General features: G+C 42.2%; 1 protein-coding gene and 1 pseudogene across 1 annotated transcript; both read left to right on the top strand.

Moving 5' to 3' along the window:
* The first annotated feature begins 12,960 nt into the window (after positions 1–12,960).
* Positions 12,961–13,983, top strand: LOC118987908 (olfactory receptor 13-like). Its single transcript, XM_037047250.1, has one exon. It carries the CDS (start codon positions 12,961–12,963, stop codon positions 13,981–13,983), a length of 1,023 nt encoding a protein of 340 aa, XP_036903145.1.
* Positions 13,984–23,579: 9,596 nt separating this feature from the next.
* On the top strand, positions 23,580–25,446 carry LOC118987906 (olfactory receptor 13-like; annotated as a pseudogene).
* The last annotated feature ends 455 nt before the right edge of the window (positions 25,447–25,901 follow it).

The following is a 25,901-nucleotide window of genomic DNA, read 5'->3' as shown; positions in this document are numbered from 1 at the left end:
TAATTTTAGTCACAAATTAGAGGAACATATGAAGGCTAAACTCATTGAAATGAAGAGAAATGCACAGGAAACCAATTGTGATGGAAAGGAAACTGGGACTCAGATCAATGGAGTGGACCAGAAGGAAGAACGAAACACCCAACCAGAAAAGAATGAAGAAACAAGAATTCAAAAACATGAGGAGGGGCTTAGGAACCTCCAGGACATCTTTAAACATCCCAACATCCAAATTATAGGGGTACCAGAAGGGGAAAAGAAACAGCCACGAGTAAAAAACTTATTTGAACAAATAATAAAGGAGAACTTCCCCAGTTTGGCAAAGGAAATAAACTTCCAGAAAATGCAGGAAGCTCAGACAGTCCCAAAGAAGTAGGACCCAAGAAGGAACACGCCAAAGCACATCATAATTACGTTAGCCAGGATTAAAATGAAGGAGAGAATCCTAGAAGCAGCAAGAGATAAGGGGACAGTCACCTACAAAGGAGTGCCCATCAGACTGTCAGCAGATTTCTCAAAAGAGACCTTACAGGCAAGAAAAATCTGGAAAGAAGTATACCAAGTCATGAAATCCAAAGACCTACAGCCAAGATTGCTTTATCCAGCAAAGCTTTCATTTAGAATAGAAGGACAGATAAAGTGCTTCTGAGATAAGGTCAAGTTCAAGGAGTTCATCATCACCAGGCCCTTATTATATGAAATGTTAAATTTATAAGAAAATTTAACTTATCTAAGTTAAATTTTATCTAAGAAAAGAAGATGAAAACTATGAACAGTGAAAGGACAGCAAACTCACAGTTATTAACAACCACACCTAAAACAAAAGCAAACCAAGAGGACAGCTAGATCAGGAGTGGAACCATAGAAATGGAGAACATATGGAGGGTTAGCAACAGGGGAGTGGGAGGAGGAGAAGTGGGGAGAAGGCACAGAAAATAAGTAGCATAGACGGTAGGTAGAAAATAGGGGAGAGGGCAAGAATAGTAGGGAAAGTATAGAATCTAAAGAACTTGAGACATATGGTCATAAACTAAAGGGGGGAATAGAACAACTGTAACGGTATAATCAATAAAATATATTTTTAAAAAAAGCTATGATACATTTACACAATAGAATTCTATGCTGCAGAAAGAAAGAAGGAGCTNAAACAACTCACTGGACTGCAAAAAGAAAAAAAAAAGAAAAGAAAAGAAAAACTTGGCTGCAAAAACAAATTGCTCTACCAAATTGCTCTGTTGTAGCTGCATTGTGTCTCAAAATAGCTATCAATTTCCCCCAATATTCCACCCTTTGATGCTTGATAGCACTGTTAGGTGGTCTAGCACCACTCTAAGGCTGGCCTATAAATCTTGGGGTATCTTCTGATAATGATGTCTCTGGAGGGACAGGATCTTGGTGGTTGTCCTGTGAGTCACTATGGCCTCTAGACTCTGGGGGCCAAAACTCAGGCCTAAGAAAATGATGATTAGGGGTCCCAGGGGTGGAAGCAACCACTGGAGCCAGGCTTGAGAGTTTATTCCCCAGTTGTCTATTTGTAGCTTTCTCTTTCTTTGGTGCGGCGGTATATATTCTGTCTGACTTCTTTGCTATGATCTCTGACTGATTTACATAGTAGCAAATTTCTCTCCTAGGCGCATACAGGTCCCCCCATTTCCCTGGATTCAGAGCATTAATGAGGTTTCTTTCCTCATCATTTTTCTCCTCCTGTGATTTACTATTACAGAGGGTTTCTGAGATTCTTTTCTCCTTCTGGAATCATATAAAAAACAATAGATGTAGGTCTCATCTTCTTGTAACTACTTCTGGCTGGACATGGACGTCATCCCACCTACCCTTGGTTCAGGGTCCCCTGAAAGGGGAAGGAGGGTGGAGCATGGAGGGAGTCCTTCCTGCAAGGGGAAGGACCTTACAGGGTCCTGGTCAGTTGGCTGTCACCAGGAAGTTGCAGGCTTGGTGTCCAAAGGCTGGCATTACTAGACTGTTGGCCTTCTGGTCAGGTCATATTCTGGAGGTGACAGATTAGGCAAGAAATTGGAAGCACAATTCAATCATAAGTATGAAATGACAAAGGCAGAGACTTCAGTAAAGAATGGCTTATCTGGAGGAAGGTGTACAAGGCATGCCACACCTATCCCAGACTCTTGTGGCCCACTATACTTCACTCAGGGTGAGGGGAATACATTGGGATTTCCCTGCTTTTAGATTTCTGAGCCCTTTCTGTCCAAGTTATCAAGACAGAAAAGGGAAAGTCAGTTCTAAAGTGAAGCCCACAGACCACCCCAACACTTTATCAACCTAACTACTTAGTTCAATCAAACCTTTGAGTCTCAGGGGTTGGCAATGATGCAGATGAGCTCCTTAAGTGAGGCCTATATTGTAACTAAACACCTTTAGGCATAGGCAGGTCATAGGCATACACCCTATGAAAACAGAAGAACACATACGTTAATTCACACAATAATCCCCAAACCAGTCTCTGCGCCTGTGAGACTGTCTTTTGGGATGGCATTCCATTGCAAGGTCCTTCCTGCAATGACATCTAACAGTGGCAATTTGACAGGTCCTTTGCACCTGTAAATAGTACATCTTCAGTGACATCACAAACCTGGTTTCAACTCTTAAATAAAAATGAACTTTTAAGACAGTTAGCTGTGCTATTCTGATGTCCAATACTGAGCATAGTAATTTTCCTTGGAACACAGTTTTTCTCCTTAATATCACCCTCACTGTTATTACAGGGACTACTTTTGGTCCCACTTTTGATTTTGACTGTTCGTTTGCATAAACACACCAAGTGCAGCCTGGATCACTTATGATCCTTAAGTCTGCTTTGCTGGAACTCACACGGGGAACCTTCAGACTGACTTCTCAGTCTGCCCCTTGGGGCACAGAAGCAGAGCCACACATCCGCCATCTGGCTTTGCCTGTACCAGTCTTTTCACTCAAATCCTTGAGCCTCCATTGTGCCTACAGGTTCCTTTTTAGCCATCTTTCAGGAAAGTAACCTTTGTTCCTTCCCTGGAAAGGCTGGCTGGAACCGCACAACCAACAAAAGTACCAGGTTTTTTTGGTGGGCTTTTGCTAGCTTCACAGGTCAATCCCAGTTCCTTTGAGCTTTTTGGTAACGACCAGAACCCATACATGCCTCCTTCAGGTGTGACATTTCAGTCAAGGTCCTGGTTAACAAAACCACTATTAATGACTGGTCTTATTGGTTTTATACAAAGAAACCTTATGTCATCATTCATTCCCTCAGAATGCCAAATTCTGGAGGGATCAGGTAGGGAGAAAAACACAAAGCTTGAAGGAAAATATTTCTCCTTCTAATACACATCAAGATATATCTCCATGCCTTATACCTTCTATTACTAACACCACATAATTTCTTCCCAAAACTTTCACATTTTCATTTATTCTATAACTTCCCACAGACTTCCTGCAATATTAGCCTTTTTACCTATCCAGATTTATCTATAATTCACTTTTAATCCCTGTTCCTTTCCCACACTGGGAAGGACTATACTTAAACTCAGTATCTGGCACTAAAAGTCCCTAGCACTCTAGGCATCTTCTACTAAAAGTCCCTAGATTTGCAGGGACATTTTAACCTTTCTGAAGCTTAGACCTTGCAAACACCCTATAAACCAGATGGTCAGCCTTGGACCTCAGTTCATGACCTTCAAAACTAGAGCTATTCCTATCAGAACCAGTTACACAGAGAACCTAACTGCTGCATTGTCCACACAGCAGCAGCATACAGCTCATAATCTAAAAAGAAGCCTTAGCCAGTTTCAAGATGGTGACACCCATGAATGCTCTGTCCTCCATGGTGGGGCACTCACGTGGCTCATCCATTTTACCCCAAATGGCAGAACCCAACTCTTGTTCTTCCCACCTGTGTTGTCAGCCCCAAGGCTCTGGCTCTAGTCTTCATAGCTAAAGAGGACCCAGAGGCCCCCAAGGCCCCTGGTGTAGCAGGTGAGCAAAACCCTTCCCTCACAGAGGCTGTGAAGTTGTGCTTGAGACTTCTCCCACTTGCAGGGTGAGATAAGCCATAGTGGGCCTCACCTCCCCAGAAGGCAATTTCACCACAGGAGTTTCTGCTGCCTGGGGTCCCCCTTTATCTATTCTGAGGAAGGAAGGATGTCTCCCAAAGACTAACTCATATGGGGTATAGCCTGAAGGGTTAGAAGCATTCCTAACCCTAAGTAGTGCCAGAGGCAGCAATTCATTCCAAAGTAGTCCAGTCTCCTGGTGGAACTTAGCTAGAGTTTCCTTGAGAGTCCAGTTCATGCGCTCGACTTTCCCCAAACTCTGGAGTCAGTATGCAGTGTGCCCACTCTGTTTCAATTTGTGCCCCTTCTTTAAGGACACCCAGTACCCCTTCTTGGTTAGCAGTTCTAAAAGCTGGCAAGGCCCCCGCACCCCCCCACCCCCCGCCCAGCACCTGGCTCTGGTTGGTGCAGCTGAAAGGAGGTCATCTACACACACGCAGTAACACTGGATCTGTCTCCTTTTCAGTGAATGATTTTAGATCTCTGGCCAGGGCCTCTTTGAGGCGAGTGGTAGATTTCCCGAAGCCCTGTGGCAATCTGGTGTGGGTCTAAGCCAGCTAGGTTGAGGACTTCAGGCGCCTGTAACCCTGGTCTTTGTCACCTGCCAGTGGGCTTTTTCTTTTTCCTTTTCAGAGCAGATACAGAGAAAAATCTGAAACACAGACCTCTTTTTTTAAAAATATATTTTATTGATTATACCATTACAGTTGTTCTATTCCCCCCTTTCATTCCCCTCCACCCTGCACAACCCCTCCCCCACCATTTCCCCCCTTTAGTTTATGACCATATGTCTCAAGTTCTTTAGATTCTATACTTTCCCTACTATTCTTGCCCTCTCCCCTATTTTCTACCTACCGTCTATGCTACTTATTTTCTGTGCCTTCTCCCCACTTCTCCTCCTCCCACTCCCCTGTTGCTAACCCTCCATATGTTCTCCATTTCTATGGTTCCACTCCTGATCTAGCTGTCCTCTTGGTTTGCTTTTGTTTTAGGTGTGGTTGTTAATAACTGTGAGTTTGCTGTCCTTTCACTGTTCATAGTTTTCATCTTCTTTTCTTAGATAAAATTTAACTTAGATAAGTTAAATTTTCTTATAAATTTAACATTTCATATAATAAGGGCCTGGTGATGATGAACTCCTTGAACTTGACCTTATCTCAGAAGCACTTTATCTGTCCTTCTATTCTAAATGAAAGCTTTGCTGGATAGAGCAATCTTGGCTGTAGGTCTTTGGGTTTCATGACTTGGAATACTTCTTTCCAGCTTTTCCTTGCCTGTAAGTCTCTTTTGAGAAATCTGCTGACAGTCTGATGGGCACTCCTTTGTAGGTGACTGTCCCCTTATCTCTTGCTGCTTCTAGGATTCTCTCCTTCATTTTAATCTTGGCTAACGTAATTATGATGTGCTTTGGCGTGTTCCTTCTTGGGTCCTACTTCTTTGGGATTGTCTGAGCTTCCTGGATTTTCTGGAAGTTTATTTCCTTTGCCAAACTGGGGAAGTTCTCCTTTATTATTTGTTCAAATAAGGTTTTTACTCATGGCTGTTTCTTTTCCCCTTCTGGTACCCCTATAATTTGGATGTTGGGATGTTTAAAGATGTCCTGGAGGTTCCTAAGCCCCTCCTCATTTTTTTGAATTCTTGTTTCTTCATTCTTTTCTGGTTGGGTGTTTCCTTCTTCCTTCTGGTCCACTCCATTGATCTGAGTCCCAGTTTCCTTTCCATCACAATTGGTTTCCTGTGCATTTCTCTTCATTTCAATGAGTTTAGCCTTCATATGTTCCTCTAATTTGTGACTAAAATTAACCAGTTCTGTGAGCATCCTGATCACCAGAATTTTGAACTGTGCATCTGAGAGGTTTGCTATTTCTTTGTCACTTAGAGTTATGAGCTCTGGGGCTTTGAGTTCTTCTTGAGCCATATTTTGTACTGTTTGTGCCTCTTATGTATGAGGAGCAGAGCCCTAGGTGTTCACCAGGGTGGGGCAACTCAGTCACTGGGTTGCGATTGGAGCTCTATTTGACTTGGCTTAGTTTACCCCCATTGCTCCCACAGTCAATCCCCACCCTGTTGTGCATGTCCATGAGTCATTTCTACTTGCTCCTTGACCTTTTCCTTCCTGCCTTCCTTATTGCCCTCCCACTTCCCCTGTGGTCACTGCCAGTCTATTCCTGGTTTCCATGCCTCCTCTTCTATTTGTGTTGTTCATTAGGTTCCCTTTGTAGGTGAGATCACATGGTATCTGCCTTTCACTGCCTGGCTTATTTCACTTAGCATAATACTCGTCGGTTCTATCCATGTTGTCATAAAATGTAGGAATTTGAACTTTCTTTCTTTTCATGGTATTCTGTTGTATAAACGATGCACAGTTTTTTGATCCACTCATTTACTTATGGGCAGTAGGCTGTTTCCAGCACTTGGGTATTTCAAATAACACTGCTATGCACATAGGGGTGCATAAGGTCTTTTGTATTGTTGTTTCATGCCTCTTAGAGTATGATTCTGGCAATGGAATCATTGGACCAAAAGACAGTTCCACTTTTAATTTTTGGAAGAAAGTCTGCATGTGTTCCACACGAGTTGCACAAGTCTGCATTCCAGTGCACCAATGGAGCACTAGGGTTCCCTTTTTCACCACATCTTCGACAGCACTTTCTATTTGTGGATCTGTTAATGATGGCCATTATGAATGGTGTGAGGAGTTATCTCCTAGTGGTTATAATTTGCATCTCTCTGCTAGGGATGTTTAATATTCTTTCATATGACTATAGGCCCTCTGTTTTTCTCCTGGGAAAAGTGTCTGTTCAGGTCCCTTGGCCATTTTTTAATAGGATTGTTTGTCTTCCTGGTGGTCACTCCTGTGAGTTGTTTATGTATTTTGGAGATCAAACCCTTCTCTGAGGTGTCAGTGACAAATGTGTGTTCCCATATAGTTGGTTTCCTTCTCATTTTGACGATGTTTTCTTTAGCCATGCGGGGGATTTTTAATTTGATGTAGTCCCATTTGTTTATTCTTTCCTTTATTTCCCTTGGCTAGAAGGATATATCATCAAAAATATTGCAGCATGGTTATGTGAAATTTTTTTTTTTGCTTTTGCTCTCCTCTAGGACTTTAATGATGTTACAGGTTATATTTTCAGTGTTTGGTCCATTTTGAGCTAATTCTGGTCAATGGTTTATGTTAGTGGCCTAATTTCATTGTTTTTTGCATGTAACATTCCAGTTCTCCCCACACTAATTGTTGAAGAGGCTCTTTTCACTCCATTTTATGCTCCTTCCCCCTTTGTCAAATATTGTTGACCAGAGAGACATGGGTTTATTTCTGGGCTCTCTCTTCCATTTCATTGATTTGTGTATCTGTTCTTATGCCAATGCAAACTTGTTTTATTACAGTGGCCTTGTAATATAGTCTGATGTGAGGTATTGTGATCCCTCCTACTTTGTTCCTCTTTCTCAAGATTGCTGAGACTCTTTGGGGTTGTTTTTGGTTCCATATATATTTTTGAAATATTAGTTTTACATCTGTGAAACATGCGATTGTTATGTTCATGAAGATTGCATTAAGTCTGTGGCTTGCTTTAGATAGTATGGACATTTTAATGATGTTAATTCTTCCAATCCATGAACACCACATGTGCTTCCATTTATTTGTATCTTCCTTAATTTCTTTCTTCAGTGTTGTAGAGTTTTCTAAATACAGGTCCTTTACCTCCTTGGTTCAGGTTATTCCTATGTACTTGAACTTTGTTTTTCTCGTGGCCATAATAAAAGGAATTTTTTTCCCAGTTTCTGTTTCTGATATTTCATTGTTGGTTGGCAAAAATGCTTTTAATCTGAATATCAATTTTGCATCCTACTATTTTGAAAATTGACTGATTAGGTCAAGTACCTTTTGGTGGATCCTATAGGATTTTCTATGTACACTATCATGTTATCTGCAAACAGTGACATTTTTACTTCCTCCTTTCAAATTTAGATTTCTTTTATTTCTTTTTGTTGTCTGATTGCTGCGTCCTGAACTTGTGATACTATGTTGAATAAAAGTGGTGGAAGTGGACACTTTGTCTTGTTGTTGATCTTAGGAAGAAAGCTTTTATATTTTGCCCATTGAGTGTGGTGTAAGCTATAGATTTCTCATATATGGCCTTTATTATGTTGAGGTATGCTCCCTCTATTCCTACTTTGCTCGGTGTTTTGACCATAAATGCGTACTGTACTTTATTAAATGTTTTTTCAGCATGTATTTCTATGATCATGTGATTTTTAGCTTTCATTTTATTTATCTTGAAGTCTTTGTTTGTTCTTTTATTGCCTGTGCTTTCTGGATTTGTGCGATTGACTATTATGTCACACTGCTCTAAAGATTATTGAGGTTTTGTGCATCTCCCCTGAACAAGCACTTTCTATGGAATCTCATCACTCCAAGTGACTTAATATATTTTATATGCTCCTAGCCCAGAACTTAATCTCTCACCCCATGCCTCTTCCAAAACTGCAGTGTTCGAGATCAGTGTTTACTATTGCAGGTCAATATGAACAGAACTGCCAAATGAATCCAACCTCAGGATAGCCAATTCAGTGTTCTTGAAGTCACTTCAAGGTCCCCAAATATAAGAAAATAGTCTTCAATCTCTATAGGTTTCCCAGTAAACATAGCACTTTTCAGCAGACAAAGATAATTCACTCCTTTGGGAGGAACCAGTCCTTTGAGCTGCTCACCTTAACAAGCTCTATGGGGGCCACACGCACCACATCATGAAGCTTAAACCATTCTCCACAGTGGTACGGAGACAGTGTCCACCTCAGATCAGCTGCTCAGAATCCAGATACTTGGGAATGTGGAGATTGTGCTGTGACATATCCTGTAATATGTGACTTGTCTACCTGTTACATTTTCATGCCAAGATCCTGCTGAGTAGGACCACCCTGACATTTCTCCTGAGTTCTCACTTCTCTGCTATTACCACAGACACAGTCACTCACACACTCACATATAGTCACAACCAAAGATACCAAGGATGGAGTTGAGAACAAAAGGGCAGGTTTGTTCTGCTCAGTAGGGAAGCCATGGAATGTTGGGAAGATGCTTTGTAATTTGTTCTCTGGACTCCACAGGTATGTGTCTGGGAAATGGGTGGGCTTTAGGTAGGTAGAGTGTAAAGCCCTCTGATCAAGAGGTCTCCTGAGCTCCCCTGTATCTTGCCCTTCTGGTCTGGACACAAGGGCCTGTGTGACTCATCACCCTGGGAACCCACCTGAGGCAGTAGGCAATTCAGCTTCAATTTCTCCTCTTCCTGTGCATTCAAACCTACTCTGAGGAAAATATACACAGTTCCCTCTTACATACAAATCATTATATATATATATATATATATATATATATATATGCACGAAGCATGTATGTGTGTTGACTGGGACCAAACCCTCAAACTAAATACAGTGTGTTCTTTGACCAGGAACCAAACCCAGGACCTTTCTGTTTATAGGATGATGCTATAACCTAGTGAACCACATCAGCCAGGGCAGATTATTGATTTCACTGGGTTCCAATTGTTTACGTTGTGCAGGTGGAGAACTCTAAAGTAGGCTGGGAGCCTAAAGCAGGGAAAAGGACCTTGCTCCTTTCTGTCTGCCTCTCTTTCTTGTCAGCTTTGCCCAGCAGCTCTTGGAAGTGGCAGCAGATGCCTCCCTGCCAAGCCTTAGTTACTCAGCTTCCCAGAGCCAGTCCTGTCATTCCCTGCTGGGGCCACTGTGCCACTGGGGTACCCCTTCACCTCATAGGGTCAAGTGTGAACCCTCACTCCTCTGACCTTCTGGAATCTAATCACCTAGCCTCTGCAGTGTGTCCTTGAACTGTAGAAATAGCAGCCTCACACATTTCTGCTTCTTCATCTGAGAGCTCTGTGTTTCCTGTTGTAGTTTCCCAGTATCCTTGTAACCATTGTGTTGTATGAAAGCCTCTACTCTTGTACTACACCAGTATGCTATCTGTTCCCTGTTGAGTTTCCATATTTTCAAAGAGAAAAATTACAAAGGATACATGTTCCAGTTAGATGTGAGGAAAAACTCAGCCAAGACTAAAAGATGGGTAAAACGTACGGGACTCAGCTTCCCTGTGTACCACCTACTCTATTTGGATTGTTAGTAGATGGGGAAATTGAGTTCTTGAGCCATAATGAATGCAAGGTGTGGTCACTGTAATGTGTGAAAGAGCCCCAGAAATCATTCTAGAGCTTCTACATGGATGAACATGGACCCCACAGTGAGTGAAGGAACCATCATACCCAGTGTCTTGTCACAGGTGACCCCGTGGAGAACACCAGATATTAGTCCCTGGAGAATCCCTTTCTCCTGAAAATGAGTTGATGGCACAGTTCCTGGTGGGTCTTCATCCATTCCTACAACAAGCACTCAGAAATATTTGGAGAGGTGGTGGAGTGGAGCAGAGAACAAATCATGTCTTCTTCTTCCAGCACCTTTTCTCCTAAGAGATGCTTATGAGATGGCAACTTCAACAGTAACTCACAGAAATTTTCTCTATATTAGTGTGTTTTTGCTCCACCCAGGTCACATTCAGCTGGTCCTCTTGATTTTAGCTGTAAGTCTGTGGTAAGTTTCATATGTTGTCCAGTCTTTGTCCTTATTCACATTCACACAGGCTGTAATGAAGAATCACAGTGCAGAACAGAATTGTTATTGTTTGTCAAGTGAAGGCATTTGCTATGTACAGACTTAGCTCATAGGATCATCTCAGTCACCATCTTTAGATACACCTAATATGGATCTTTACCTTGATACATTTAGTATAAAATTCTTTGTTTAAATGATAAGATATATTAGCTGTTTGAGAGAGTTTCTTTTGAGTGTTTCCATTGTCCCATGAAACTGAGTCATGGTTTCCTGACATAATTGACCAGAAAAGGAGTTTGTTACAGAAGAGTGTCCTGAAGGTTTTATTTTTGACAGTGAACTTCCATTTGGTGAGTTATTTGAATGTGAGAATTATCATCTTTTGAGTCATTTTAACAGACCTGTCACTCCAAGCTGGTTCTGTACACCAGCAGATAGAAATTGTCTTGTATGTCTTCAGCCAAGATGTGTGGATGAACATGGAATATATACAGTAAATGTCTGTGGCATTTTATGTTGTGTTTTAGCTACTTCAGCAGAAAGGAGAAATATGAGATGACTGTCATTGGTCCTTCTCATTAAGTTTACTGTGTGCTTCATTATAGGACATTTTAGAAATAGCATTGCTGTCCTCTTTCTCCCCATATGTGGCAACAAACCTGAAACAAAAATGGCTAACTCTTTTCTGTACATTTAGGGCCAAGGAATCCTATAGTTGGAAGAAACCTGAGCATTTTTCTTGCTTGCCTTCTCCCATAAAATGGGAATCCAAATCTCTGAGTTAAAGCACTCACTGACATAGAGCTTAGTCCTACTAAAACAACCAGCTTTCTTCACGAAGGTAATTCCAACTGTTATGATGTTATTTCTTGGACTACGATAAAATCATCTGCCAGGGTTACTGCTGTGAATTCGGATTCTTCCTTTGAAGCAGGGTGAAACTTTCACACTGTTGCTTATCAGACCTTGCAAATATTAACTTATGAGAAAATTTGAATGGAGAATTCATATAGGACCCCAATTGTGGCTTTTTTTGAAATCCTTATTTTAGTGAAATTCAGATGGCTGCTGGAACTGAAGAAGGATATGGAGTCAGACTTACAAGCAAACAGAAGCAGTGTTTTAAAGTTAGAAGTGAAACCTCCGAATTTCCGTCCTGGGACAAGTTCTTTCCTAAAGATTGTAAACACCAGAAAGTAAAGATGCGTGATGAATAATGTTTTTATGTTAGAGTTAAGCTGTAAAATATGTTAAAGTTTCTCAGGATATGAGTGTATAGTTAGAGCTTAGGCTCTAGCCTTGGCTATTGATCAGTAGTTTTAAATCCCAGGCCATGACCCAACAAGAAGTCATACAACGAGCATTTTACTAATGAAATAGAGTAGAAAATAGTACAGAAAATAACAAGTACTGTGCACACGTGCACGTAATAATAGTACAAGTATATGCATGTGCATGTAACTTTGTATGGAATTATATATATATACCATATACTTTATCCACACATAGAGATATAGAGTATGAATATTCATATAGGGTTCAGTGTATAATGGTCAATATGTCACCATGAAACAGCATGATGAGAGTAGAACATCTTTGAGTACAAAAGTCAGAGGCAAACTTCTCTCCCTTAAATGCACCTAAAGTTGTGGCAGTCTGCCTCCTAGGCTCTCAACTTAATTCAAGATGATGCTGCCAGTACAAATTACAAGGCTGACCAACAAGTCATCTTATGAATGAACAAAACTGTGAGATCCCCTGATAGGAGGATCTCCCACTGGATCCAGGGCCTCCTTCCCACCCTTGTGTGTGTGTGTGTGTGTGTGTGTGTGTGTGTGTGCAGATGCAGGCCCACAGCTCCCTCCCCACGGTGGCTGTATATGCACTGGGAATCGGGACTCCTCTCAGGCAGACCTCTGAAGCTGTTGTGCTGTCTGAGGAAAGAGTCCACTGAAGGTGTCCACTCTGAAAGTGTCCAGAGCAGGCATGTTAATGTTTTAGGAACTGTGGTGGAACTCTGGAAATGAAGGTAAGATTCACGGAACAGTGTAATTGAACATTGGAATTTAATTTATCTAGGAGAAAAAATTATCTTTTGTGTCATTTGCCATGTGTAGATAGTACTCACTTAGTAACTGACGAACAAGACAGAAGTGTCACTGAAGATGTTTTCTGAGGGAATAAACTATGAGATACATGACACACACAGGTCTACCATGTTAAACTTGTGCCATGGACACTCAGACTTGATGAGGTCTCTCCCTTGTTTCTTCCCAGGAAAATGGGTGGCAACCAGACTTTGGTCACAGAGTTCCTCCTAGTGGGCTTCCTGCTCAGTCCATGGATGCGGATACTCCTGTTTGGTGTCTTCTCCCTGTTCTTCACCTTCACCCTGCTGGGCAATGGGGTTATCCTGGGGCTCATATCACTTAACTCCCGACTACACACCCCCATGTACTTCTTCCTCTCCCACCTGGCCACTGTTGACATAGCCTATGCTTGCAACACAGTGCCCCAGATGCTGGTCAACCTCCTGAGGCCAGCCCAGCCCATCTCCTTTGCTGGCTGCATGACACAGACGTTTCTATTCTTGATTTTTGCTGCCACCGAATGTCTTCTCCTGGTGGTGATGTCCTACGACAGATACGTTGCCATCTGCCTGCCCCTTCGGTATTCTACCATCATGAGCTGGAGAGTCTGCCTCACCCTGGCAGTGACTTCCTGGACTATAGGAGTCCTATCGGCCCTAGTACATTTGATGTTACTCTTACCATCACCCTTCTGTGGGCCCCAGAAAGTGAATCACTTTTTCTGTGAGCTAGTAGCTGTTCTCAAACTCATCTGTGCAGATACACACCTTAACGAGCTTGTTACTATGGTCTCGGGAGTGTTGATGATGGTCGGACCGCTGTTCACGATTGTGGTTTCCTATGCTCACATTCTACATGCCATCCTGAAGATCCAGTCAGGAGAGGGGCGCTGGAAAGCTTTCTCCACCTGTTCCTCCCATCTATGTGTGGTGGGGCTCTTTTATGGCACAGCCATTATTTTGTATGTTGTACCCCAACATGGGGACTCCCAGGAGCAAAATAAATACCTCCTCCTGTTTCACAGCCTTTTTAATCCCATGCTGAATCCCCTTATCTACAGTCTGAGGAACAGAGATGTCAATGCTGCTCTAAGAAGATGGCTGAAAAGGAGAGACCTTCATGAGAGCCTCACTGATAAAAAAAAACTGAATATAAACAGACCCAATGTGTCTCCTTACCTGATATGTGCACAGGAATACAGAGACATGCTCTAGGCCTAGGGCATCCTTTTCTTGTTCTTGAGCTTCTCCTCTGACTCTCTCCTGAGAAAGCCCATTTTGCTCCCTCTCTACAACGATGCTGCACAAGGAAATGAGTCCTTCTTCCACTTCTCTGCTTGGTGCATGCACTTGTAATATGGTCATGAGGGATATTCTGAATAAGATGAAATAAGTTTATGTATTTCATAATCAGGATATGTAGACAAAATTTTACTGAATAAACCAAGATATTGGTAGAATATGTAAAATATAGGAGTTGAGACCAATTACATAGCAATTATTGAAATATTTTTACTTTGGCAATGGTCGTTTTAAAAAATGGGTCTACATTTAAAATATTTGGTTGTTTTCCTGCATATGTCTATGACAGCGATGCTTTCTGAGGCATCAATAAGTTAAATTAGAAAGAGTAGGAGCAGGACTTCAAGGGAAAGAAGATTAATGGTGTAACCCTGACAAAACTAACAGCAAAAAGAGAACCCTGAAGGGTGTCAGGTGAAACACACAAACACATTGGAACTTTCTCTGCGGCTGTGTTTCTCTGCCTCTGCATTGTAGGTGGAGATCCGGGATGGTGCGGACGAGAGGAAGAAGGCAGAATGGACATAGCTGAGACTTCTTGGGAGAATTACTATTTCTCTCATTGGTTTGGTCACTTCACTCCTATGGGAGATGACCAAAACTGAGTACATTCTCACAAATAAGATCAGACTGTGTAATTGCCATGATGGCTGTTTGACCAATGATAGGAGGCTATAAATTATCAGTAATAATTTGCTCTCTAAAGTAAGAGATGTGAGGTGAGTTAAATAACCATTTAGCATGAAACTCCAACACAATTATGAAGTGATAGAGCACAGTTAAGAAGTAGTGGGAAAGGGACTTCCGCCAAGATGGAGGCATAGGTGGAAACACTGTGCCTTCTCCCACAACCAAGTTTGAATACAACAGAGGTTTGGAGAAACAAAGACACAACCAAAAGACAGAAAATTGAATTATACGGGAGTCCAACTACATCTAACCATTCAATGGGGATGGAAAGAGGGGCGGAGCCAGCAGCAAGCAGGGTCGGGCAGGACATGGCCCGACCCAGGCGAGCAGGCAGACGGGAACCAGTTGGGGTGCGGGGCAGACCGTGGGCGCATATTCGCGCACAGTGAGACAGACCACGCAGGCCCCAGGGGGTGAGGGCTGACATTGGTGGCACACTCGCGTGCAGTGGGACGAAACGCGTGGGCCGGTGAGGGCAGCAACTGCGGCACCGGTGAGGGCCGTGGCGGCAGGCGGCGGACAGGACGCCATAGTCCCTCTTTGACCCCGCCCCCACATAGAGCGTCACAACCCAGCGACTGAGTTGCCCTGTTCTAGTGAACACTTTAGGGCTCTGATCCTGCTATGGAACAGGCACAAACAACCTGAAAGATGGCACAAGAAGAACTCAAAGTCCCAGAGCCAATAACTCTAAGCGACCAAGAAATTGCCAGCCTCTCAGAAGCACAATTCAGGACACTATTTCTCAGGATGCTCACAGAACTGGTTGATTATAGTCACAAATTAGAGGAACAAAGTTACAAATTAGAGGAACTTGTGAGGGCTGGACTGATTGAAATGAAGGGAGATGCACAGGAAACCAATAGTGATGGAAAGGAAACTGGGACTCAGATCAATGGAGTGGACCAGAAGGAAGAAGGAAACACCCAACCAGAAAAGAATGAAGAAATGAGAATTCAAAAAAATGAGGAGGGGCTTAGGAACCTCCAGGACATCTTTAAACGTTCCAACATCCGAATTATAGGGGTACCAGAAGGGGGAAAGAAACAGCCACGAGTGGAAAACTTATTTGAACAAATAATAAAGGAGAACTTCCCCAGTCTGGTAAAGGAAATAGACTTCCAGGAAATCCAGGAAGCTCAGAGAGTGCCAAAGAAGTTGGACCCAAGAAGGAACACACCAAGGCACATCATAATTACATTAGCCAAGACCAAAATGAAGGAGAGAATCCTAAAAGCAGCAAGGGATAAGGGGACAGTCACCTACAAAGGAGTACCCATCAGACTGTCAGCGGATTTCTCAAAAGAGACCTTACAGGCAAGAAGGGGCTGGAAAGAAGTATTCCAAGTCATGAAATCCAAAGACCTACAGCCAAGATTGCTTTATCCAGCAAAGCTTTCATTTAGAATAGAAGGACAGATAAAGTGCTTCTCAGATAAGGTCAAGTTCAAGGAGTTCATCATCACCAAGCCCTTATTATATGAAATGCTAAAGGGACTTATATAAGAAAAAGAAGATGAAAAATATTAACAGTGAGAGGACAGCAAACACACAGTTATTAACAACCACACCTAAAACAAAAGCAAACCAAGAAGACAGCTAGACCAGGAGTGGAACTATAGAAATGAAGAACACATGGAGGGTTAGAAACAGGGGGGTGGGAGGGGGAGAAGAGGGGAGAAGGCACAGAAAATAGCATAGATGGTAGGCAGAAAATAGATAGGGGTAGGGCGAGAATAGTCGGAGAAATATAGAATCCAAAGAACTTGAGACACGTGGTTATAAACTAAGGTGGGGGGGAGAATGGTGAGGGAGGGAGGGTGTGGGTGGAGGGGATTGAAGGGGGGGAATAGAACAACTGTAATGGTATAATCAATAAAATATATTTTAAAAAAAAGAAGTAGTGGGAAAGGTGTATAGAGACTTTTTCAAAACTGTCCTCAAATTATACACTAAATTAAACCTAAACACTTAAACTGCATCAAAGGGAAATACTTAAGTGTTTCAAAAATTAGCAGCAAAAATTTTTTTAAAAGATGATAAACCATGACACCTGTTCATACCCACTGTCAGGTGTGTTAAATGCCATTGTATTGTCCTCATCAAAAGAAATCAAAGTGGGTCACTGACTGGGTGGCTCAGTTGGTTGGAGCATCATCCCCTACACCAAAATGTTGTGTGTTCTGTCCCCAGTCAGTGTGGGTTTGTGAGGCAGCTGATGGATGTTTCTCTCTCTGCTCCTTCCCCTCTCTCAAAAATCAATGAACATATCCTCAGGTAAGGATTTAAAATTTTTTTTTTAAGAATTAAATGGTAATTATGCATATCTGAATGAACATGCACCAAATCATTATCCTTAGCACTCTCTGGGTATTGATGGGTGAAATTTATTTTTCTATAATAATCTTGTTTTGCTGGTAAAATGCAGGAAAGATGAGCAATGAGATAATATTAAAAGTAAAAAAAGTGAGTTCACCACAACAGTGAAGGGCATTACCACATGGGCATTCAGTATGGCAGCACAGGGAGTCTAGCTCCAGGTGAGACAGCTGAAGAGGGCTACAGGAGCACTGTCATGGACAGAGAGTGTTACTGAACTCAAGTGGATGATGAAAGGATGAGATGGACTCATGACAAGGAATGAGAATTTCAAGAGTGGCAGTATTGGGGAGGAGGTTTTGACTGGGCAGACAGTGTGTGCTGGAGAATAGAAAGGTGAGTGATGTAAGATTTAATTGGAAAGAGATTATTTTGAGGAAAAAAATAATTTGTCTCCTCTTACATGCTACAATATGTTTTCTGCTCATGAGTAGATTAAACATACTGCTGTTATTGTGAAGGGCTCCTTCCAACACAGTTTCAGAATTAAGATTCTCTAGAGAACTCAACTAAGACACAATTAGAAAGTTACAATGGGAAGGACTTTGCAATCATCAAACGTTATCAGTGAGAGAGAAAGAGATTCATTTTTTGTTTTAGCTTTGGGGTTTAACCCATGATAAAGAAACAAAAATGTGGCTCAGAAATCTGGAGATGTTTGAAATCGAAAGCAAACCATAGAAAATTGAGGGAGAGGTATACCTAAACCTCCAGGTCAAAACTTGTGTGAGCAATGCACAGTGATTATTTGGCAGTCACATGTTCTCCTTCGAAGGTAACAATTTCTCTCAGATAGTGTCTTAACAGGATTCCTGGGGCCCCTACCAAGAGAGATCAAGAAACCACAGATTCACCTCCACAATTAAAGAGAAGGAATTAAAATAGAGCAATTTAAGAGTGATAAAATAAATATTGAGGAAAAGTAACTTATGGCTGAATTTTTATTTTCTATGCCAGGGCTTGCATACTTTAGAGACATCCTGGCCTCACCCAATCCCAATCATGCACACATACACAGTCACAACTCCCATATGAACACACATCAATTCCCCTGGGGTACTGAGAGAGCAAAATGCATGGACGTGAGACATGCACTCACTGGTTCACCGCCACAGGAGGGTAGCAAAGCCTTTCAATCTCTCTGGCAAGAATGTGAGTGGATGTAAATCCCCAGGGTCCATCCCTGAATCATCCTCTGCATCTGTGGGAGGTACATGGGTTCCAGTGAAGAGAGAAAAAAGGCCTTCACTGGTAAAAGCAAGTCAATCATCAAGTTCTCTCATAAGAGCTGTGTCTTGTCTTCACTCTTGAGGAGTCCCTTTCAGAGAGGGGATTCAATCTTTTTTCTTTCCCCCTCTGTGAGGTTTCCTTTAAGTCCAAGGCCATGTTTGGAGAACAGAACATAGATTATACCACTGTAAGTAGTGAATGCTCATTAGCCCTGAGGAGGGGTTTGCAGGTGGAAGATGGGAAAGGGGGTGAATGAAATGACTAGCTTTAAGTGTAGGTGAAAAAATGCCTTGCATGTGTGGTCCTAAGCCTGTCTCCATAACCAGGGACATGAGGACATCACCAGGGGCGGCTCCCTCTGCCCATGGTGTGGCCCTGATGCCTCTGACCCTCTAGGAATCTCCTCATAGTCCTCATGTGGCTGGCGGCTCCTGACTTGGCTATGACAGTTTCAGAGAGGTGGAATAGGCCAGCCACCCATGCAGAATGTGATCTGGCTACAGAGCTACCAAGACCTTCGGCGTCACATGACCCAGCTGCCACTTCCTGTAATAAACCCTCCACCAACTCCCAGTCACAGATAGGTGGTTTGCTTGCCCTGTCTCTGATCTTTCCTCTCCATCCTATTTCCTGCTTGTCCCTGCAGATTCACAGGAACACTGTCTCACGATACAGGCCCCAGGCCTCACTTGTCCAGAAGCCAAGTGACTTACTCTTACAGGTCAAACACAGTGTCTGTCGCCATTAAGATTCTCTGGCTGGTCTTTATTTTAGTGCAGGAATATTAAGAATGTAACCTGTTTCCTTATGGTTACTGGATCCAGATGTCTCCAATGTCAGTTGTTAAAATCCCTAATATATCTCTAGGCACTTATCAAGTGCCTCATGTCAGTTAATTCATGTCATTCTCTCATCTCTCTTATGAGGTGTAGTCTATTGCTCCCCAGGTTTCTGCAGGTGTGGAAGCAGAGGAGCAGAGAGGCCCAGAGAGTGGTATGGAGCAGAGTTGGGATTTGTGTCCAGGCTGTAGTGCCTAGATTCCACGTTTGTTTTTGAAACTATGGTAATTGTTAGGTCAAAGTAACCATTGGAGATGGTAAATAATTTCTCAGCATTAACATCGGACCAATCTGCAGCACCCAACACGACAGCCCAGGGCGCTCGTTCTGCGTGACACACTTGTTGTTTGTGTCAGTGTTATGTGTCCCAGATCTGCCCCCTTCCTTTTCATGCAGTAGTTGGGCTCCCTCTCTTCTCTCTCCATCCTTCTCTCTCCCATTGGGATAGTTTGTGTAGCAGAACTGCCTTTTGAGTTTTAAGTCCTGTATTTTGTTCTCCAGTCCAGGAGTGATGTTTCTTTAAAAGATTCCTACATATCTTTAAAATCCTTTGAAAAGTTAATTTTAAAAAATAGCATATAAAATGTTAATAGAAATGAAATTATAATGTTGTGCTTTTTACTTAAAGTAAAAATTAACCAAAAAGGAAAGCAAGATCAATTTGAAATTATTTACCTTGATTTCACTGGCTCTCTAATCCCAGTGACTTGGATTCCCCCTTGAAGTTGTGGTCTTTTTGATATTATTAATAACAACTCATATTTAACAGCTAATATCTACCAGGTGAATGGTCTTCATTCTTCACATCCACCCTTTGAAGCTCAATCTGTGCATATTTCATTACTGGTATTCCTCACACCTGTCCTTTAGATGCCCGTTGTCACTATTTCATGAGTGAACACATTTCTTAGACTAAGAGACTCCCACTCTTCGTGTCCACCTTGAAGATTCAAGATCTGAATGCTGGCTGATGGACACTGTTAACCAGGCTGCTCTCACCCTTATTCAAGGACCTTGATCTTTGCAATCCCCACTAAACTTCACTCTATGGAAGAACAGAAACGCACATTCATGAAACTTTCCCCCTTGTTTTGTGCACCATCAATCTTTCTTCAATATGTGGCTACAGTGGTCACTTATATTTTAATTTCAGGTACCTGTCTGTTTATTGTATCTGCTCTAGGCTTTTTCTCAGATGAAACATAAAGCAAAAACCAAATACATAAAACAAACAAACAAAACCCACCTGGTTTCTTGACCTGGGAAATTTTAGATACAACATCATCTAAAACCATTGACAATGTTTAAAAGGAAAATGAGTTGCTTTCATGTTTTTGTGTGTTTTTTCTACTTCCCTTGTGCTCACAGATGAGCTGATCAACAACTTGTGTGTGTCAGTAGCCGTAATGACAGAGGTCTTCCCTCCTGGACTTCCTAAAATTCTGTAACACAGTGCCCTTGGCTCCTGTAGAACCTGTGGTTTTTCTGTGGTTCACCTCAGATAAAATATTTTCCACTAAGAATTCTATTTGCCTTCTCATTTGTCCCTGCCATTCACAAATAGTTTTTTCCTGGGTAATTGCTTGTGTCTTTCAAAAACATCTTTCCAAAATGTTTGCAAAACTCTAGGAGTCCCATTGTTTGAATTATGTACTTAGACTAGTCAATTCTAATCATTTGGAAAGAGGAAGGTAATGACTTGCATATTTGATTGCTGAAGAACCCACGTGTTATCCTAGGTCACTGGCCCAGGTGCAGTGGGAATGCAGAGAAGCCCATGAGATTGGCCTTTGTTGCACTCCAGGGGGCCATCCCAGGCCCTGCTCTCAGTCCACCTGCCTGTCCCTGTCAAGTTCTTACCCTCGCTTCACCCCTGGAGGTCTTCCATGACTCATTCAAGCACCATCCTTGGAAAGAGAGCTAGTCTTTTCAGGTTTCCAGGTCCTGATTTGCTCTAAAGACATGAAGACAGGACCTTTTCTGAAGGCATTGTCTATTTTTTTTACCATTCTCTTTGCTCCTTACTTTCCATGATGATATGCTTATTCCAGAAGAGACTTAAAAATGTACAACATGTCCGTGCTCCTGGAAGTCTCGGGGAGTAAGGATTCTCTGAGCCCCCAATTCAGCTTCATCCAGGGGGACCCCTGAGCACAATTCTTGGTGGGTCGACAAAGGGCCATGTTCCATCTGGTCCTTAAAATTATGTTGTCCAGAAAATTAGTCCATTTTCCAACTTACATGTTTGCTGATTGGAATGTCAACATATAGACTTTAAGTGCACTCTGCTTGCATTAATTTAAAAATAAATCAATTTATAAGAAGTCAAAAGTATATCTGTCAGCTCCAATAGAATCAGTTCAGGAATATTTGAGCAACTTTGTAAGATATTTTACTGACCATAATTTGCCACTATTTCCTGGGAGCTCCAGCAAAGTGTCAGCAGAAGTTAGCCTAAGAGGGCCACTTCCTTTGGAGAGAAACACCAAATGCTGGCAGACATAGACACAGAAGTGCACAAGAAAGAGAGCTCATTTCTCTCAAACTTGAGATTGCAAGGCACTCGGATCAGACATGTGTCCTGGCAAAAACATGGGTCAGCCACAGGGATGTAAGTACAGGAATTCACAGAGGCAGACTCTGGGATGCCTCCCTCAAGCAGTGGCAAGGGCAAGAGGCAGCTGTCATGAGCTTGGGATGCACAGTATGCACTAGTATACGTTTTCTTATAAACTGATGGAAAGAATTCTGGAGTAGATGACCACTTAGTGTCCTTTCACTTCTGATTCTGCGTTGACAGGCACTGGTTTTCATTATTTTGTCATGCTTTTGTGTTTTGAGTGAAATCCCCAGAAACTGCATTCCCAATGAGAAAACTAAAAGTGCAATGAAATGTGGTTATCTGAATGGCACAGCTCACTGTCTTTGATCTGTGCAACTCAGACATTTCTTTGCCTGAGCTGTCTTTTACATTTAAGTGGGTCGAATGGTAATTTTCCATCTGACTTTAGATCCTTTTTTACTCTTTTTGAACAAATTTATTTATTTCCTTTTAGAGAGAGGAAAAGAGACGTAGAAGGAGAGGAAGAGAAACATCAATGTGAGAGAGAAGTATTGATTGGCTGCCTCTACTATGTGCCCTGACCCCGACCCCAATTGGCACCAAACCAGCAACCCAGGCATGTGCCCTGACCGGGAATCAAAACACTGACCTTTTGCTTTGTGGAACAATGCCCAGCCCTTGGAGCCACACTGGCCAGGGCCATCCTTCTTTACCTATTTCAGACAATAGAAGAGTTTGATCTTTTTTCTATCAGTTCAGGAAAAAGTCTATAGTGAACAATCAGGTTGGGTTTTTAATCTCCCTTTCTTGTTGCAGTCTAACTGTGTCTCATGATGCAGTGACTTAGCTCTCCCACTGGAAGCTCTGAGAAAACCTGCCCCCATTCTGACATTTCTTGCCTGGCTGGGTGAGGGTCACTGTCCAATAAGGAGAAATGAGGTGCAGCTTCAGTTCTAGGTCACAGCACTGCCTTTTCCCTAGTGAAAATATCTTATTTTTTCCGATTGAAGCACAGGGTGCATTACAAAAAAAAACACATTAGCATAAAATGTATATGAATGGTACATTCCTGCATGATCCTTCTTTCTAGAGATAATCAGCAGAAACAGTTTCATGTTTAATTTATACAATTTTCCCAGATATATGTAAATATACAAATATTGAGTAAATATGTTCATGTTATCAAAATATAGTTCAGATCACATTGTACACCTGTGCTTTGACTTTCTTTGGAAATTTTTTATTTTACTGTATAAGGAGTCTTATACTATCCTTCTTCTTTCAACATTGTCCTTCTCAGTGGCGCATGGTAGCCAAATATTTCAATACATCTCCAACTTACAAACTTTTACATCCATTTCAACAAGTATGTAAACCTCGGTGACTACGGTTCAGGTCCCCTGGATTTCTTCCTGTTTCCAGACTCCCCAAGTCTTCCCTGTCTGGGGGCTGAGCCTCTGCTGCTGGGTGGCATAGCACGACCCACCCTGGCTGGACGCAGGTCATCTACCCTGTGTCCTCCGGATTCCACCCATGCATCTCCTCTTTGGCAAGATCTTTCTTGACAATCCCACGTAAGGAAGCCCCCTAGAACCAAGTCACTCCCTGTCATTTTGGCCTGTTCATTTCCTTCATAGTGCTTTTTACTCTCAGCAAGTGTTTTCGTGCTTTGTTTACTCCTGGTGTTTTAGGGGCGGCCTTAACTGTGACATGTCCTTGTTCCAAGTCTGAAGAAATAATGTCAGAAATAGACACAGGGAATCAAGTAGAAATGAAAATTAGGTCTTAACGAGGCTTATTGGGGAAACATGGTTTATGTCTTTGACAAAACTTCTCTCCAGATTTCATCCTTCCACCATCCATCAGGACAAAAGGTGTTCTGGAGGCTTTACTCCGAGGCAGCAGAAAGGTATGGGACCAAAAACGGGAGCAGAAAAGGCACATCCCCACTTCCTTTGTCTTGTTTCACAAATCCTGTAAATTCCAGGACAGAGAGGGGCAGGCATTCACCACGGTGTTTCCATCCCAGGGCAGAGAAGTTTTCCCCCCAAACCGAGAGGCACAGATGACAGGTATACCTCTCTACTCCTTCACTGTCCCTCATCCCTTCAGAATATGTTGACTTCACCCACTGCTGTCCCCCCAGAGCTTAGAACAGAGGTTGGAACCCATGAGGCCCTGGAGGAATACTGTCAAAGAATTACGTGAATGAAAATTTAAACTGTATGAAATTATTCACATATCAAATTCACCTAGGTTGTAACTGGTAATACTTAGTACTGACAACTGCATGGGAAGGAAGTGAGGCTGCCACGTGGTCAGAAAGAAAAAGTGAGTAGGTCTCAGTAGGTGCCTAATGGTCTGAGCATCTGCATCTTTAGCCTCTGCAGTTTTGCTTTTGGAGTACATTCTAAGGAAATAATTATGAGAGTAGAGAAAACTTCAATTTGAAAGAATGTTATTCTCAATGTTATTAAACATTAGAGAAATACATAATTTCCAAGAAGAAATTAAATAACTTGTGATAATAGAACATTGTACTAATGATTAATGACATCTGTAGGATATTATTTTAATGCATAAAAATTGTTCACTATTTTAAGTGAAAATGGTAGTTAAAAATACTCTGAACAAGATAATCTCCATTTTAAGATATGAATCTAAAAACTTATTCTTAAAGAAAGCATTGGAGTTCTTTTTAAATATTTTTCTGGGTGTGAACCTTTGGCCTTGAAATTTAAAAATGAAGGTAGTTTACGCTGTTTCTTGAAAAAACATGAAAAAAGTATAGAAGGACAGCACCAGGTTGCACATGGTTCCTCAGTGTGGTGATGCCATCCACCCTTTCATGACCCTTTCTTCCTTGGCTCCTGGACAGACCCAGGCACCTGAAGAGCCCCTTCCTCTCCCACCTGGCCACTGTCGACATAGCCTATGCCTGCAACACAGTGCCCCAGATGCTGATCCACATCCTGAGGCCAGCCTAGCCCATCTCCTCTGCTGGCTGCATGATGCAGACTTTTCTCTTCTTGACTTTTGCTCTCACCAAATGTATTCTCCTGGTGGTGATATCCTATGACAGATATGTGTTCATCTGTCTGCCCTTTTGGTATTCTACCATCATGAGCTGGAGAGTCTGTGGCACACTGGCACTGGCTTCCTAGGGACTGTAAGAGTCCTCCTGTCCCTAGTACATTTGGCGTTAATCTTACCATTGCCATTCGGTGGGCCCCAGAAAGTGAATCACTTTATCTGTGAAATTCTAGCCATTCTTAAACTCGCCTGTGCACAAACCACCTTAACATGGTTATGGTTTTCGCTGAAGCAGTGTCAATGCTGAAGGGACCAGTGTCCACAAGTGTGGTCTCCTATGGTCACATTCTACATGCCGTTCTGAATATCCAGTCAGCAGAGGGACACCAGAAAACTTTCTTCAACTGCTCCTCCCACCTCTGCGTGGTGGGACTGTTTCATGCCATGGCCATTATCATGTATGTTGGACCCCAACATGGGGACCCCCAGGAGTGGAATAAATACCTCCTCCTTTTTCACAGCCTTTTCAATCCCATGCCGAATTCCCTGATCCACAGTCTGAGAAATAGAGAAGTCACCGCTGCTCTGAGAAGGAGGCTGAAAAAGAGAAACCTTTGTGAGAGCCTCATGGTGAAAAAGTAACTGAGCCTACAGGGGCCCAAGAAGTCACATGATACTCAAGATACATAGAAATTCTCTAGGCCTAGGGCATTCTTTACACGTTCTTGAACCTTCCTGTGATTACCGCTAGAGAAAGCCCATTCTTGTCCCTCCCCACTGAGGATGTTGCACAAGAAAATGAGCCCCTCTTCCAGCTCTCTGCTTGGTGCTCACACGTGTAATATGTTCATGAGGGATATTCCGAATAAAGGAAATAAATTTATATATTCCATAAACAGGACTTGTAGACAAAACTTTATTGTAGAAAACCAGATAATGGCAGAATATTTAAAATAAAGGAATTGAGACTGATTACGTAGCAATTATTGAAATATTTTAAATGTGGCAACTCTCATGTTCAAAAAACAGGTGTACACTTAAAATATTTGGTTATTTTTCTGCATGGTTCTGTGACAGTGGTGTTTTCTGAGGCATCA

Source organism: Sturnira hondurensis, unplaced genomic scaffold (assembly GCF_014824575.4).
Source record: "Sturnira hondurensis isolate 20B ecotype Veracruz unplaced genomic scaffold, ASM1482457v3 Scaffold0005493, whole genome shotgun sequence".
Classification (NCBI taxonomy): domain Eukaryota; kingdom Metazoa; phylum Chordata; class Mammalia; order Chiroptera; family Phyllostomidae; genus Sturnira; species Sturnira hondurensis.
This window is presented reverse-complemented; position numbering and strand designations above follow the sequence as displayed.